The sequence below is a fragment of the Trachymyrmex septentrionalis genome, unplaced genomic scaffold (genome assembly GCF_001594115.1).
Source record: "Trachymyrmex septentrionalis isolate Tsep2-gDNA-1 unplaced genomic scaffold, Tsep1.0 scaffold1, whole genome shotgun sequence".
Classification (NCBI taxonomy): Eukaryota; Metazoa; Arthropoda; class Insecta; order Hymenoptera; family Formicidae; genus Trachymyrmex; species Trachymyrmex septentrionalis.
This window is the reverse complement of record NW_017304123.1, coordinates 150984-169208: the sequence shown is the minus strand read 5'-3', so window position 1 is coordinate 169208 and position 18225 is coordinate 150984. Positions and strand designations below refer to the sequence as shown.

Below are 18225 nucleotides of genomic sequence, written 5' to 3'. Positions count from 1 at the left end.
AACAGTTTTAATATGCACTAGCGCGTTCAACCGAATTCATTAAACATACAAATTAACAAATTATATATAAAAATCATATAAATAGTTTTAAGACTGAATCATTATTCTTTGACTATTTTTATCTCGACATATTTTTGCATAATCGCCAATTATGCGTTTAACAGCGTCAGAGAACGACATGAATGACGACAGACATTCGCTACGGAGGAGTCATGAAGAATCATCCCGCCCGCAGGTTTTGCGCATGAACGAGCAGCTTCTAAGTACTCCCGTGAGGATGTCACGAACGAGATACTTGACAGGTCGCCTTGTGGGCGTTCTGACTTCCGTCGCTCCGTTTGCCTTGTTTTATGCCGAGCATAAAAAGTCATCGCGTACGATAGGACTGATTGTCTGACGGTCTTCCTCGACGATGCGCGATGTCGCGTTGAAAAGTCGCGCGTGTTTTCGCTAGGTACGCTTTAAGCACTTGCGTAGCGACAATGAAGACGAATCGAAATAAAAAGATCCTGGTCGCCTCGTGAATACAACTGCGTTACGCTTTCTACGCTTAAAATGGAAAATGTACATCTGCATGGAAAATTTAAGAGTGAGAAGAGAACGTGAAAAAAGAGGGCAAGAAAAAAATATAAATGTTTATTTCTATCAATGACTTTGATGATAAAATTTATTTTTTATCACTTTCTAATTCTTAAATCCATGATATTAGAAATCGCTTCGACAATGTGAAAAAGAATGAACAAATCATATTTGAACAATTTGGTCATTTAAATACGATTGTTTATTTCTTCCTCCATCCGAATTTTCAGCATCGTAAACACAAGAACTAAAAAAAATTAAAAAAAATAAATTGAATAAAAATTAAAGTCAATCTATATTAAAAAAACAGGTGTAAGAGAGATTCGGGAAGAAGTGTTAATCGATCGCGTTCGATCGAGTATGCCTTTAAGTTGTCACAAGTAATAATTGAAATATTTCTCGCACGAGATTATGAGGAACAGGATCTCTACGTGCTATATCATCCGTGTGTGTGAGAGATTCCCTTTACATCTTTTTTATGAGCAACTTACTCATTTATCACTCTCTCTCTCTCTCTCTCTCTCCCCTCTCTTTATCAGGAGAATAATGCTATTTGTATGAAAAGTTCGCTTATCTGAAGCTGTTGGAGAAGATTGACGCAATTATACAACGTCAAGCCTGCGATACTCACTTGCCGACAAAGTTCTCAAGCACGGAGCTCTTGCCCGCGCTCTGCCCGCCCACCACAGCGATCTGCGGCAGATCGAGCTGCATATGCACACCGAGCTGTGTGAACGCATCCTGCAGCTTGTTCACGATTGGAATCAACTGTTCCATACCCGTGTTGCCCGACATCCTGTCGTCGGAGTCGCGTAATTTGCGTTACACCGCTCGTATTGCACGCACGAACGCACGCACGCACGCACGCACGCACACTCACTCTCTTTCTCTCTCTTTATCTCTTCTTCACAGCTGTGACTCCGATATGCTTACAGCGCCCTGTAAGCACCACCTGGAGAGCTGCTGCTCTGCCACCGCCCGCACACACACGACCTCCCGAAAAGGGTGGTTGATAGAAGCGAGCTTGACTGTACGTTACGAGAGCTAAGCGTGTACTAAGCAAGATGGCTGATTTCCGCGACGCTGCCGCGCTGTGCCCGCCCGCCTGCCTGGTTGATAGCTCTCGTTCTTCCGTGGCAAACTTCACCGCATCTTCACCGTCGCAATGACGGTGGCGACGACACGAATCGTTTGATCTTGCATTGCTCAGTCTCGCTCGCTCACGTCGTGGATGCGCGCGCGCACGCGCGATACGTTGAGGAATGCGATTTGAAATCTCGCTCGTATGCGTTACTGTACTACCAACCCCAACGTACGCCGCGTGAGATTTCAGAACGTTTACGCGGCTGTTACTGTACGCGGCGACGGCAGTAGCAATGACGACGATGAATTCTCAATGCTTACACTGTCTATCATTCGAAGAGCGCGTAGAGTGGTTCAATCGATAATCGAAGCGTGCGCACAATCTACAGTGCCATCATCGCCATCGCCATCGCCATCGCCACCGCCGTACGTCGCCGTCGTGACCTACTTTCGCGACGGTGAGATAAAATCCATATCATACACGAGTTGTCCGTCAACGCGCTTTGACCTTTTTATTCTGCGCATCCCACGTCCGTTCGTTTAGAGTGCGTATAAAGAGAGTGGCGCCAATGTATATGCTTAATGCTGATTGGTTCCGCTATTAAGTGTCTTTACTATTAATTAGAAAGAAGACAACATTAAAAAAGGGCTGCCGCACACAAAATTCTGTAACAGTATACGTAAGATGCAAATTTAAGCCGATGAGCCAATCAGGATACTGCTTTAGATTATGTAATCTAACGGAAATGGAAATAACAGTAAACTTATTCATAATCTCGCAATAAGATGAATTTCAATCGGTTGAAATTTACCTTTATTGCGAGGTTATAGATAAGTTTACTGTTATTTCTATTTCCGTTAAATTACGTAATCTAAAGCAGTATCCTGATTGGCTCATCGGCTTAAATTTGCATCTTACGTACACTGTTACGGAATTTTGTGTGCGACAGGCCTGGATCTACAATAGGTGTTTTAAGTCTTAAGCCATAAGAAATTAACCAACTACAGTCGAATGTGAGAAGAATAATTGATTGTGATTCGTCCATTCTTTATGGCTTAAGGGGGAATCCTATTTTTTGAGCAAAAAAATTGATTTTTTGGGAAATTTTCTTTTATCAAAAGGTAAAGATAATTCAATACATTTGAATTTTGGAACATTGTTTTACTATATTTAAATATAATTAGTTTTTTAAATTAAATTTGAGTCAATATTACGTCTGTTATCTCTCCTGAAACATGATGCCGTGCAAAGAATCTCCATCACTAATGTGCAAAATATCTTCTGTCCCGGTCATCTAAAATATAAAAATTTGATAGTTTAATTTTATATACATATAGTTATCGATAGGCATTAAAAAAGAATTGATAATTGACAAAATGGTGGTTTATCAAAAAAAAATTATCAATTTCACTCTAAAAATGGACTAAATTTTTTGCAATAAAATTATATAACGGATTGTTTTTCTTTTTCATCGTATGATAAAAGGATGTTTCCACAATATGCAGTTTAAAGCAGATGATGATCAGTCTATTAATTTCATAGATATCATGCACACCAGTCGCGAAAAAGCTGTTTAAAAACACCTTTAAAATTTCAGTGCGTTAAATTATTCACTTGCGCGCTGAATTGGTCTATTACTTATACCTTCATTAATTTTACGAATTTCGATTTGAAATTTGCTGTACATATAATATTTTTAACATTTTATAGTATAATATTCCGTAAAAAAAATCGATTTTTTTACCCAAAAAATAAAATTCCTCTCTTAAGACTTAAAAATCTATTGTAGATTTGGAGTTTAGGGCTGCCGCAGACAAAATTTGTGTAACAGTAACCTTAAGACATGAACTTAAGCCGATGAGCCAATCAGGATACTGCTTTAGATCTATGTACTCTAATGGAAATGGAAATAAACAGTAAACTTATCCATGACGTGAGTTTCAACTGATTAAAACTCGCCTTATTGCGAAGTTATGGATAAGTTTACTGTTATTTCCATTAGATTACGTAGACCTGAAGTAATATCCTGATTGGTTTATCGGCTTAAGTTTACGTCTTACGGTCACTGTTGCGGAATTTTATGTGCGGCAGCTCTAAGATGAAGAATTACGTCATAGAGTATGGTCGAGTTGCCGTAACGAATACTTCGAAGCATTTTTTAATTAATCAATTAGTAAAATTTTTTCTTCCGATTGGTTAATCAAATGCTTCAAAATATTCATAGTGGCAACTTGACCACATCCATATACTGGATTCACACTGGATTCGACGTATGTCGTACGACGTTCTGCATCTAATCAGAAAGCAGAATTTTATTTCGTATTTTATCGATAATACAAAGCAAAATCCTGTTTTCTGATTGGTTGGAGAACGTCGTATGACGCACGTCGGATTCAGTGTAAATCTAGCAAAAGGAGTAAGGGCTGTCGCAAACAAAATTTAAGGTAAAAATTCTCCTTACAAAAAATATAACTAGAATTGAGCGAGTGTTCCTTTGAGATTAATTTTAACACAAAATATAAAACTCATTGTTGCGTTGTTATGCGAATATATTTGTATGCGTAAGTTGGATGAAGAAATGGTGTAATACTGAAAATGACTTAATTTAAAGTCGAAACGTTTATTTATTTAAAATTATAATTATTATTCGATTGAAATATAAAATATTAGCTTCCAACATTTTGCGTTGTGGTGTATGCCATTGAGAAATTCGTAATGATAATAATGATTATATGATTTTATGATTATTATTATGTACATAATGATTATTATGAGTATATAAATATATACTCATGTATATATAAGTAAACATATATGTAACAAATTCTCTTGCAATTAGTTAATGAGAATTTTCTACTTTGAATCAATTGTACAATATTTTAACATTTACAGAATGTTTAACAAAAACAATTATTTATTTTGTGGTACAATCTTCGTTGTCTTTCTTTAATAAATGTTTCCTTTTTAAAGTTTATTAATTGCTGATGACGGTACGCCGTATGAAAGGATACTATCACAAATATTGCATTGTACACTTCTGCTGTCGTCTAATTTTGGCGTATTCTGTTATCCAATTCTTTCTTCTTTTAATGTCTATAGGTAATTAAACAACAAATATGTGCGTTTTAATAAAAAAATTGGGACAAGAGAGAGAGGGGGGAGGGAGGGGGGAGGGGGAGTGAGAGAGAGAGAGAGGGGGGCTGGGATAATACTCCCTCAAGCGCACAAAGTTACATTAAGATAAATATATGTCTCTTAATTATTAAGAACATAACAAAATGAAGTTATATAACTTTACACTGTAGAACATTCAATTTTAATTTAACTTGAATATAACACACATAAGAATAGTATAAAAGATTTAACTATATACAGTGACAAAATAAAGTGTACAATATATAGAATGAAATAGATATGTACAACAATCCGTTCGTCTCACTTTGTCAAGAAAGAAGTCCAGTGACAGTCGCTAATCAAAAGAGATCCTAATTAGATGCTTAAATAGTTCCACCTTGAAACTATTAATTGATTGAATATTCTTTATATCCGTCGGAAGGTCATTCTAAAGTTTGATTACTTTAGATATAATCGAGCGTTTATATAGCTCAGTTCTACACTGAGGTAACGAAAGGAGATTGCCTGCTGTTCTAGTATTTCTATATGATTGAGCTGATCTCGTAAGACTATCAAAGAGAACTTTTGGTTGTTGAATCTGAATAATATTGAAGATTTGACACCCAACAAAATACTTTGAGCCATCTCAATTTGTTGTTGTAAGACATATAAAAATTATATGTTTATCTCTTTCGACACTGAAATTGAATCTAACACATGTGTTTAATGCTCTCTGCAGTCGTAAGTTGTGTTCCTCTATTATATTAGTTAACGCGGCACAGCAGTAATCCAAATGAGGATAAATTAGCAAAACGATTAATCTAACCTTTAGTTTATTAGGTAATAGGTGTCTGGTTGTTCTTAGTTGATATAGTTTGGAACATATTTTTCCTACAATATTAATGACCTGCTTGTCCCAACTTAGAGTATTTGATATATTCACTCCCAAATATTTTATGCAACTAGAATATTATACCATCATATCATCCACTATGATACTAGGAAGGTTATTTACTTCTGATAATGACTTTATATATCGCGTCATTCCGAAAATTGTAACTTGTGTTTTGTCAGATTTAAGCAATAGTTTTGTTTGGATCACGAAACAATTGATTCAATGTCATAATTGGTTTCTAGTACACCTCTGTGTTGTCTGTCACAATGCAAATAGATCTGCAGATTGTCTGCATAAAAATTATATTTGCAGAATTTGAAATTATTTTTCAGATTTGAGATATATAAAGTGAACAGAAACGGTTCAAGGACAGATCCCTGCGGCACTCCGACATTATTATGTGCAATTGATAAAGTTATGTTTTTATTTCGATCATAGATTATCTGAGTTCTGTCAGTTAAATATGATTTTATCCAAGTACAGAGACAGAGAGACCCATCCTTTTCACTTATTAATAAGGATTATGTGCTGAACCTTGTCGAATGCCTTAGAAAAATAAAAAAAAGACGAAAATCATGACTTTCCTGGAATCAGCAGCTCGCCTCATTTCATCCAGTATTCTTATAATGCATGTTTGTTGATGAATTTTTTCTGTTGGCAAAGTGATATGGATCCGTTAGGTCATTAATTCTCAGATAGTCCAAGATCTGGTCAGAGACTATTCTTTCAAGCGCTTTTGATACTGTCGGAAGAATGGATATAATGCTGAAGTAGGGCATGATATTTGATTTTGGTATTGACATTATGAGAGTTAATTTCCAGCTGTTAGGAACAACTTCATTCATCACTGAGAAGTTGAACATATGTTCAACCATAGGCATGATGTATTATAAAGTTATTTTTGTGATTCTTAACGAGATTCCATCAAAGCTGACTGCATTTGGATTTGATCCTAAAGAAAGACTTTGATATGGTCTTAGGTGTTGTATACTGAAAATATAGTTTATTGTCATCAAAAGTTTCATTTGCCTGAGGAATTGCGCTGCAGTCTTCCCTTACTGCTCCACCAGCAAAATATTTGTTACGTTCCTCTGCAGTGTATACCAAACGTCTTTCTTTATTATTATTTTTAATAAAATCTAGATAACGCAGCTTACTCCAAATAGTCGCAGGATCCTCATTCTGTGCAAACACTTCTAGGTAGTAAGTCTTTTTCGCTTCTCGAACCTTCTGTATTTCTAGTGATTAACATTTTCATAACTCGCTTTGTTTCTATTGCGTCTCTAGATACGTCTTAGTCTATCTCTTACCCGTATTTGCTTTCTGATATCATCAGTTAACTAAGGTGCAGATAGTTTCTTGTACAGAACCCTTTGTAGAGGGACATGTTTGTCATAGTATTCGGAAAACCTACTATTAAAGATGTTTACTTTTTTTTCAATGCAATTTGAAGATACCAGTTCTGTCCAATCACACGCTTCAATGTCGGAGATAAAATGTTTTTCATAAAAATTTGTTTAATTTTTACACAGAGTTAATCAGGTCGGCATTGCTTGATTTTGATGAGGTATATTATGCTTATCATATCATGTATCGATAAAAAAGGGACCGCAGTCTTCTCATACTTTTCAAGTTTGTTTTCATCGTCCATGATATATAGATCAAGGAATGTACTAGAGTTTTCTACGAGCGATGCGATCGTCGATCCAAATTTCGAGTTAAGGAATCTAATCCCTTTAACTCGGCAGTGGACCACATGCGATTTCTGAAAAAGTAAAATTAACGACTACGAGGTCTTAGGGTTTTAAATTTAGAGTACCAGAGAGATGTAAAATTATTAACGTTGTTTATTATTATTAATCATTACAAATCTATTGGGAGTATAAATAAGTTTCCGCCGTTTGACAAACAATGGCGCTACCAGTATATTATAGTTAAAATTGTCAGCTATAAAACGTCATATCATAAGAACATTTGGCAAGAACATAACCTTGAAATATTAGCGATTTTACATCAGCATCTTATATCTTTTTTGTGCGAAAATGTCGAGTTTTGAGCCGAATAAGCATCATTTGCGGGAGCTTTTGATTTACTTCTTTAATTTGAAGAAATCGGCAGCTGAGGCGCATCGATTGCTTGTAGAAGCATATGGTGAGGCTGCCTTAAGTGAGAGAAGTTGCCGTGAGTGGTTTCAAAAGTTTAAGAATGGTGAATTTGACGTCGAAGACAAAGAACGTAGCGGAAGGCCGAAAGTGTACGAAGACGCGGAATTGGAAGCATTATTGGATGAAGATTCGTGCCAAACGCAAGAAGCACTTGCACTTACATTAGGAGTGACTCAACCAGCAATTTCACATCGCTTAAAATCGTTGGGAATGATTCAAAAGCAAGGAAATTGGGTTCCATATGAACTGAAGCCGAGAAACGTTGAACGCCGATTTTTCACATGTGAAATGCTGCTTGCCAGGCATAAAGGGTTTTTTGCACTATGTAGTCACTGTGATGAAAAATGGATCCACTACGATAACCCAAAGAAGAAGAAATCATGGGGACCACCTGGCCATGCTTCAACATCGACAGCCAAGCCGAACATTCATGGGAAAAAGCTCATGTTGTGTATTTGGTGGGATCAGCTAGGTGTCGTTTATTATGAGTTGCTCAAACCGAACGAAACCATTACTGGGGCTCTCTACCGAACACAATTGATGAGATTGAGCCGAGCACTCAAGGAAAAACGCGCCCACTACTACTCCAGACACGACAAAGTTATTCTTCTGCATGATAATGCTCGTCCACATGTTGCGGCGCCGGTCAAAACCTACTTGGAAACACTCAATTGGGAAGTTTTACCCCACCCGCCGTATTCACCAGACATTGCTCCTTCTGATTACTACCTGTTTCGATCGATGGCGCATGGCCTGTCTGAGCAACACTTCACATCATATGAAGATACCAAAAATTGGGTCGATTCGTGGATAGCTTCAAAAGATGAAGCGTTTTTCCGACGCGGTATCCGTATGCTGCCAGAAAGATGGGAAAAAGTAGTGGCTAGCGATGGACAATACTTCGAATAAAACATTAGGTACCGTTCTTTCACAATAAATGCCCAATTTTTGATAAAAAACGGCGAAAACTTATTTATACTCCTAATAATTTTTAAAAATATTATGTGCATTATTTGTTTTAAATTAGAATGTAATTTTTAAAAATCAGATTTTTAAATTGTTCTAAATAACAAAACAAAACAATTATTCTAAATAAGAAAACATATATGAACATATTTTATATATAATTATATACAGAGTCTTATAATTATTTTGACAGAATTTGTGGCTATGTAGAGCGGACTAAACTGAGACAAAACATCCTCTACCATTTTGCAATTTTTGTAATAGTTAACAAGATATTAATTGCTAAACATTGCCAAAAATTGGTCTTCAATAATTTTTTACTCAAATTCTATCAACTTCACAGAAAAACTGCAACAGGTGAAAATTGTTTATTTTCTTAGTAGAGCTCTAAGAATTTTTTAAATAATTTTTTCAGAATTTTTTAATACTGTTGGTATTTTCTCATGTTGGTAAAAATAAGAAAATGCAGTACTAAAAAGTTTATAAAAAATTCTGAAAAAATTCATGCCAACTTGAATGTTATACTATTTCAATAGTAATCGCATTTGATCACTCCGGATATTGAACGCACCCCGATTGTATTGAGCACCGATCGAATATCTGTTTCAAAAATGTTTAAGTTTCATTTTAATAACTTTACTTTGTGATTGACTTTTACAACGTATCAATGGTATGTAAAAAATTACATAATTGTTGTTGCAATCCACTAAATCTAAAAAATCATACAAAATTTAAAGGATTATGGTCAGCATCTATATTTTTACGTAACAAATGGAAATTAAAACTAGGTGATTACTTATGTACACAATATAGAATAAGGATGGGAAAAGAAGATTCATCTCAATTAAATTTTAAATATTTTGCCTAGTCAAAAGAAAAGAAATTTGTTGTCTTCAGATTCTCGTAAGTTAAATTCTCAGTCTAGTCAGCAATCTCATGCGAGCGATCTCTTAAATATTGAAACAAGACTTCCTCAAATAGAGGTTTACAACTATTTGAGGTATCACCAATTTCATTAAAAAAATTAAAGAATACTACAAATTCATGGATTCATAATAAAACTGAAGAAGTGTATCAAAATGTTACGCGGTCATTAGGTATACAAAACTTGCCTTCTTTATCTCATAATGATACGTAAAATCTTTTCAACATGTTGTCTACATTAAAAACTGCATATCAATCAAAAAGCATCGAAAAAGCAAAGCTGAAAAAATACCAATTCTGACCTTGATACCATCAGAGTGGAGAAGAGAGAAGATCATTGATATGTAGGCTGCTGGAAAAGTTTCTGCAATCTAGTACTTTCAGTGGCGCCAACGTTCTGCTGCTATCATATCCGTAAAATTAGATGTTAACCTATAATTCAATTGACAGTTTGTACCCAAGCCAACTAATTTTGTTTGCATAGTGTTTTAAAAGAAGTTATTTTGTAAGAAAATGCAAATTTCGCGTGAAAATTTTCGGACAATGATTTTTTACGATTACAAATGTAATCTAACTTCGAAACAATGCATCGATCGACTTCATTTGGCTTTTGGGAATGAAGCACCATACAATAGGATTATTTATAATTGCTTTGCCGAATTTCATCGTGGACGTGCCTTTCTTAGTGATGAATTCCGTGAAGGTCGTCCATCCATGTCTGTTGTTGCCACTAATATTGATGCTGTGCGTGAAATGATTGAGCGAGACCGGCATATAACATACCGCGAGATTCAGGCATCCTTAGGCATTGACATGAAAGCAATACATACGATTTTGCATGATCACTTGAGCGTATGGAAACTTTGTAATCGTTGGATCCCACACAATTTGACCGAAGCTCAAGCCCAGGTATTAAATGGAGCAAAGAAATGCTCAAGAAATTCAACCGAGGTCAGTCAAATTTGGTCTACATCATTACTGGGGACGACATGGATCTATTCGTATGAGTCCGAAAGTAAACAACAATCCGCTGTTTGGGTATTTCAAAATGAATCGGAGCCAACAAAAGTTTCCGTTCACGCAGTGCTGCCAAGCAAATGATTGCCAGTTTCGGTTATATCGAACATGTGACAACCGTGGCTTTAGAGTATCGAAGGACTGTAAATACTGATTGGTATACAATAATTTGTTTGTTAAAAGTCATAAATGAATTGCGCAGAACAAACCGAAATCGTCGCATCATCCTTCATCATGACAACGCCAGCTGTCACACAGCACGTCAAACCGTTGGTTTTTTATCCAGTAATAATGTCGAATTGATGACTCATTGTCCGTATTCATCTGATTTATCACCTAATGACTTCTTTTTGTTCCCAAACATTAAAAATAAGATGTGTGGTAAGCGATTTGAGTCGCCTGAAACAATTGTTGAAACATTTCGTACACTGATTTCTGAGGTTACAGCCTTAGAATGGAAAAAATGCTTCGAAAATTGATTCGAGCGTATGCAAAAATTGATCTTAAAGGTGAATACTTCGAAAAACGATAAAGCCATTTACCGAATTTTATATGTTTTTTTTTCATATTGTTTGCAGAAACTTTTCCAGCAGCCTACGTATTATGGGTGTGTCTAGATATTTAGTTACAAAGGCCAAAGCACTTTTAGGAACTGAAGGGATATTATCTATGCTCAGCAAAAAATTAGGTATTGTTCCTTCTTCATGGTATATAATGTAAATATCTTATTTATTGTTTTAATTATACTTAACAATAAGAATTACTCAATAATTATTTATGTGAATATATTGTTAACTATTTATGTACTATTCAAAAATATTTTTAGCAGAAATTCCTATTCAGAATATAAATTTTTGAATTCTCAGTAATTTATTTTTATAATTTTTTTTTTCAGGGCGACTCATACCAGAATTAATCAACGATAAAGTTATAAATTTTTGTAATAATGATGAAGTAAATACCAATATGCCAGGCATGAAAGATTTTATTTCGATTAGAGATGATAATGGAAAGCATATCCATGTTCAAAAGCGATTAGTACTCTCAAATTTAAAAGAAGCATACAAATTTTTCAAAGCAGAATATCCTGATCTCAAAATTGGATTTTTGTTATTTGCTATTTTAAGACCTAAAAATTGTGTTTTGGCTGGTACTCATACGATTTGCGTCTGCTCTATACATTAAAATATTAAATTAATGATGCTAGGTAATTACTTTACAAATATTTTATTAATTTTACAAATTAATTTATAAGTACTTTCAGGGCTGGTCCATTTATCTTCAAGTAAATTAATATACTGGACAGTTAAAAATATGTTTTGTGTTTGTGACGCTGGTGTCACCTTGTATGAAAGGCTCGCTCGCCAAGGCGGTGTAATAACGACGATTCTCTTGGTTGCAATAATTTAAATTTTTAATTTTGTTGTTGAGTCGAATTAAGATTTGTTCGAAACGGGCGGTAGGCGATACTCGTGATCCGATAATTGATGCGTTCGGTTAGATGCGTGCACAGGTAATTCGCACTTGGTACGACGTTGAGTAATTTCTCGTAGCCGTTAAAAGGAATGTGTATGGCGAGCAGCAACGAGACCGGCAAATGTCGTCGGAAACTAAGGTAATTCTCGTGCACTGAAGACCCTCGCGGTACGCGTATACGGTAACGTTACGTGACACAATACAGCGGTGATACGCGACGACAATTCAGTTTGGTTTGCAATTAATGTTTGGGATAAGATTCATCAAGAACGAATATCGATAGATGATCCACATTGATCGGAATCGAGAAGCGAATTGAACATTCGCACGCGGTATGCGCGATAGTCAGCTTTTCGGGGGTCGCGCAAGGGGGATCGCGTGCTATCTGAGATAGCGTGATTAGAACAGAAGATATACTCACGTTTTGAACGGTGATGACTCGGTGCCGATAAGCTGTTTATTTGCCATCCCCGAGAACACATTTAAATTAACGATGATTCTGGAACATTAAGTTCTATGGATACAAGTGTATCAACAATCGTATCCATGGAACAAAACTTATAGTATTTATCCGACCAGTAAATTTATCTATAGGTAAAAAGTTCTCAAAGTCTCAAAATGTATCTATAAGATTACATATAACATTAATTGTTTGTTGGTTTTCAAGGATACAATTTAAAAACACTAACGAGACATCTTGAACGACCTTTGAAGCAATATGCAGATTGTCAAGAATTAATAATCTGTAAAAAGCCTTCTGACGAATGTTTCTTTGGTAATTGTAAGAATTGTCTTGATCTTGAAATCTTACATGATCTTATACTTAATACGTAATGATATAGAAGAAGTAATGTATAAACAGTAGATATCTAAAAACCACGCATAACTCTTGAAACATTTATCAAAAGTTCAAACGAATTTGCGGATGAATTTTGTTCAAACATGAAAACTTTGCTGCCACATTTATTCATAGTTAAGCAGCAATCATCTTTTATGAAAAAGTTAAAAGAATCACTCGGAAATGAAGAATTTCTTATAATTGTTGATTTTGCGGAAAACTTCGCGTTTATTCAAACCAGGTTTTCACTGGAATAACAACTAAGTCACGATTTACCCTGTTGTGATATATTATTAGAAAAATAATATTACCAAACACAAAAGTTTGGTAATTATTTTTGATTGCTCTACTCATGACGCTATTGCTGTGTTTGTGTTTTCCAAAATTATCAATGAATTTATAAGGATTATTTTGAATGATCCTGCTAAAATATATTTTTCTGATGGTGCTCCCCAACAATTCAAAAATTTTAAGAATTTTGTAAATATTCGTTATCATAAAGAAGACTTTGAATGCCGGCTGAATGGCATTCTTTTGCCACGGCGCATGGCAAGGATCCATGTGACAGAATCAGTGGTACGATAAAAAGAATGACTACTCATGCAAATCTTCAACGTCCATCTGATCATCAGATAAGACTATTCCACATGAACTGTTCGAGTGGGCGTCAGATCCTATGAATTTGCCAAATATCGTAATAAAGTTCTCTTTATCAGAAGAATATAATCTAGCACAGGAATATCTTGTGATTCGATTTGAAAGAGTTAAGTCCGTACCTGAGATTCAAAAAATTAATTGCATTATTGCTAAAAAAAATGGTATGTTTATTGTAAAAAAATTTTCAAACTCTTTAAATTATAAAACGTACAAGGATGAGAAAAAAAATGAAAAATATAAATGATCCAACGTCTATTAATAAATATCTTCACATATTCTAAAAGACATTATTATTAAATAATATTCCTATAAATCCTTATTTCTTAAATAATTATGTAATCAAAAATATATTCTCCAGTATTGTTATGAAATAACATAATTTATGTAGCAAATTAAAAATCTACTAACATTAAATAATAGATTTAATATTTAAAAAAATTTAAAAAAAATGGAACAGAAATTTTGACCATAATTAAATACGGTTTGATATGTCTGTATTTGTACGGAGACTATTGGAGAATTATTTTATAAAAATTAAAAATGTCGATCTCGACGAAAATCGACTTTTTTCACTTTAGATTTTTTTGAGTATAAAAATAAACTTCAGGTTTTTTTCATTTTTTTTTCCTAATAGAGAATTTCGAGACGAACAATTGATGTAATTATTTTTTGTTTTTCAATAATTTAAACAGAAATTATATTCAACTAAACATTTGTGAAATTAAATAAATTGAAAATATTAATGAATTCATATTTCGGAAACTAACAAAAATCAAAATCTAAAAAAATAACCGTATACGTATTTTAATCCGAGGAATACATTAAAAAATCAATAAAAAGCAGGGATCGGTAACGAAGTCCGTTCGATTTGATGTGGAATGCCCCATATATATATTTTTTAAAGTCAGAAATGCTGCTTGGCGTAAGCAATAAATTAAATGTGAAATTTCATTTTTTTATGATCTCCTTTTATGTGCACAATTTGCGAAATATTATATTTTATTGGTAGTTTGTATTTTATTTTAATGCACTACAGCAACGTACTTATATCATACAAGTTAAATTTGATTATTTGTTAGACTATGTATTTACAGTATTTATAGACTAAGATTTTATTTATTTTTACCATTTAAAAGAGAAGTTTTCTAAACCGTTTTGAATAAATTTTTAATAAAATATTTTAATTTCTAGCATGATTTTTTCCATCCTTTCAGCCCATAAACGATTTCTGAGAATTAATAATGAAATCGATGTCGAAATCGTCAAATTGATTTCGATGTCGATTCAATAGGTCATTTCTCGTTGCGAGTTATTATAATACCGAATGCATCGATTGATGAAAATGTTAATATCGACGTCTATTAAATGTTTTATAGACATCGATATTGACATCCAAATGGCATCAAAATTCAAAGATTTTAACGTCTATGTACACGTCAAATTTGATCTTATTTTGACCATCGAAAAGATATCGATTCGATGTCGATCCAACTTATTATTTCTCCCTGGAACTTCGCTTATTTTAATGGGAACGGAAGTTTGATATTGTACGGGGATAGAGGGTGCAGCATCGTCAGCTAATTCTCCCCTCAATCATCTCGCAAGTTTTATTAAAGATCGTTAATTAAGGCAACTTTGAACGGGTTTTTGCATAACAGCTTTCTGCGATTTCGAATCATTTCTAATAATGTAGTGTTAATTTACTAATTTATTAGTGTTTAAAGATGAAGAAAAGAGCTTTCTTCAAGGCGATGAAAATTGGCGAAAGGGAAATAAGAAGATCGAGATAAATTTTACCTCTCTCAGGATTTTTTAATATTTTTAATAAAACACACACACACACACACACATATGCGCGCGCACGTGCACGCGCACGCGCACGCACGCACGCACGCACGCACGCACGCACACACACTTATCAACCTATCCACCGATACACACACATAAGTACATATAAATTGAATATTATTTTGATAATACATCTAACAATATAAGTGTATTAAATTTACAATAAATTCAAATGAAATTTATATGAAAGCATTTGCAGAAAATTTTGTAATTTTAATAAATATTTATACATTTTAATAAATAATCATAAATAAATAATCTTATTAATAAGTTGAAAAAAAAAAGATTATTTTCATATTATAGTAATTAATTCTGAAAAAAGAAATATTAAGATATCATAAGTTTTTGAAAAGTGTTATTAGTTTTTTGTTTTTCATATTATTTCAGATTGCATAGAAGAACAATGAAAAAGTAATTTGGATTCTTAAAAATATTTTTGCATATATCATTTTTCTGTGTAATCTTAATTAATATTGTTAACCAAACTTAATAATAGAAGTCAAGCACTGATGACTTGGTATGTTAGGCTTAGAGATAAAAATGAAATTTTACAGTAATTTATTCGATACATTACAGTAAATTAGTCAGTAAGTTTTGGAGGCTAGTAAAATAGTAATTTTAAAAAAATTATAAAAATAAATTAATTTGATGTAAAAGAATTTAGCCTGTAATTATTAAATTCAAAACACTTCACTTAATTCCTATTTTCATTCTGATATTACATATTGATCTACAATATAATATATTGTATACTAATATGTAATATTATAATAATATGTGATAATATTTCTTTTAATTATATATTGTATAAATAATAAGAAGCATACAGCCACAACGCAAAATGTATTTAGCGAAAATCATATATTTTAAAAAATTATTTTACATGATAAATAGAGGGGTCGATCATGTCTTGACCATCATCAGTACAATAAAAAATATAAATGGTGTTACAGACATTAAAAAGAATGTTAAAATTATTTGCTAATCCAGAATTGAAAGATACAAATTTACATTCACTTTTAGAAGGAGGGAAGAATTATTTTTGACAATTACAAAAAGTTTACTAATTCTGGTAGGTACTTGAATTTCAATTCAAATCATCACAAAAAGTAGAACACAAAAAATATATTCGCTTTATTACGATGTAGATTCCTTATTACTTGAACATTTGTAAGGCTTCGTATGGAAAATACGGAATTTCCAAATACTGGTCAGATTAAAAAAAAAATGTAATAATTTTTTAAAATTATATAATACTATTTTGATATATTGTTAATGGTAAGAATTAATATAGATATTATTGTATAATAGAATTCGCTTACCACGTATCTTTTGACGAAATCCTTCGTAAGTATAATTCGGAGATTTTTGTAATTGTAAAAATTTACACAGAGTTATTAAAACTTTCTGATAGCAAGAACTATTCTGACAAAATGTGGTGACACATGCTTTACAACAGTCTTTATAAATTTATGTAAGGAGAAGAGAGGGAAATTAGTGTGGAGTAATTTATTAGTGAGGAGAAGGGCTTTTTTCAATTATTGGTAGATGTCAGGAAAGCGTTCTGTGTCGCTTTGCTTGTTCAAACTCATTTTTTGTCTTTTAATATGTATCATCTCGGAGATATTATGTACCATGCTCTTGTAATATTATTGTTCGAAATCTAAATTATTGTGTGCTCTCAATCAACCCTATGATCGTGATTTAATTTATGATGAGAGATAGCAGACATAGCGTTACTTGATTTTTTAAATATCATTTTTATGTTCTTTTAAACAAGTTTTTAATTTTTTTTGTCTGCTCTACGTATGAGGAGTTGCAATTGAGACAATTTATTTTATAAACAACATTTAAATAATCTTCCTTTTTAATTTTATCCTTGCCTGTTTTAATAAAAGTATTCAAACAATTCATAGATTTGTGAGCAATTTTGAAATTAAATTTGTGTGTAATAGTTTTGAATTTTTCTGATATTTTATTCAAATAAGGAATAATGAAATATTTTTTTGTATATCTGTAAAATCCGAGTTGACCACATCCTTATGTTCTTTGATATTATGAAAATTATTTTTGAAAGATAAAGATTTTATCCTGTTATTAATTATTGAAAAAAGGAATTCCAAGGGGTATCTATTACTTTGAAGTGTATTAATTAAAGAAATTATATTTTTCTCATGAAATTTAGGATGAGAAAGGAATAGAATTCTGTCAAATTGTCTGATGATAACGCTTTTTTTGTGTTCTATAGGATGATTTGAATTGAAATTCAAGTATCTGAATTAGTATACTTTTTGTAATTGTCAAAAATAATTCTTTCCTCCTCTATTAATATTTTTAACATCCAGAAAATTTATTTCTCTATCATCGCTATATTCAACAGTGAAGTTAATTCATGGTATTTCTTTTATGGTATGTGTGTGTGAATTGAATGAGCAAAGAATTGTGTCAATTTGATCTTTTGGAGCTGCAAGAATGATATCATCAACACAGCGATAATAGATTTAAGCCACCTCTAAAAGTTTTTCAAATTTAAGATCTGATTGGAAATGGAACTCAAATATTCAAACGTTGTAATATTCAAAAATTGTAATAAACTTATTGCGAAAAATATTGCCTCGGCCGGGAATCGAACCCGGATCTCTTGCATTCCGTGCGAGCGTCC

At 33.1% G+C, this 18225-nt stretch overlaps 1 protein-coding gene across 12 annotated transcripts in view; it reads right to left on the bottom strand.

The window, feature by feature from the left end:
• The window catches only part of LOC108751679 (dynamin), an 89417-nt gene extending 87296 nt beyond the window's left edge, over positions 1-2121 (bottom strand). For 4 of the 12 annotated variants that reach the window (XM_018492020.1, XM_018492270.1, XM_018492794.1 and 1 more), the window contains exon 1: positions 1211-2118. In XM_018492020.1, coding sequence (XP_018347522.1) covers positions 1211-1374 — 164 coding nt within the window. In that variant the 5' untranslated portion in view covers positions 1375-2118. Of the gene's footprint in view, positions 1-1210 lie in introns of all 12 variants that reach the window. The other 8 variants (XM_018492196.1, XM_018492349.1, XM_018492422.1 and 5 more) reach the window with 5 other exon arrangements.
• Positions 2122-18225: the final 16104 nt, after the last annotated feature.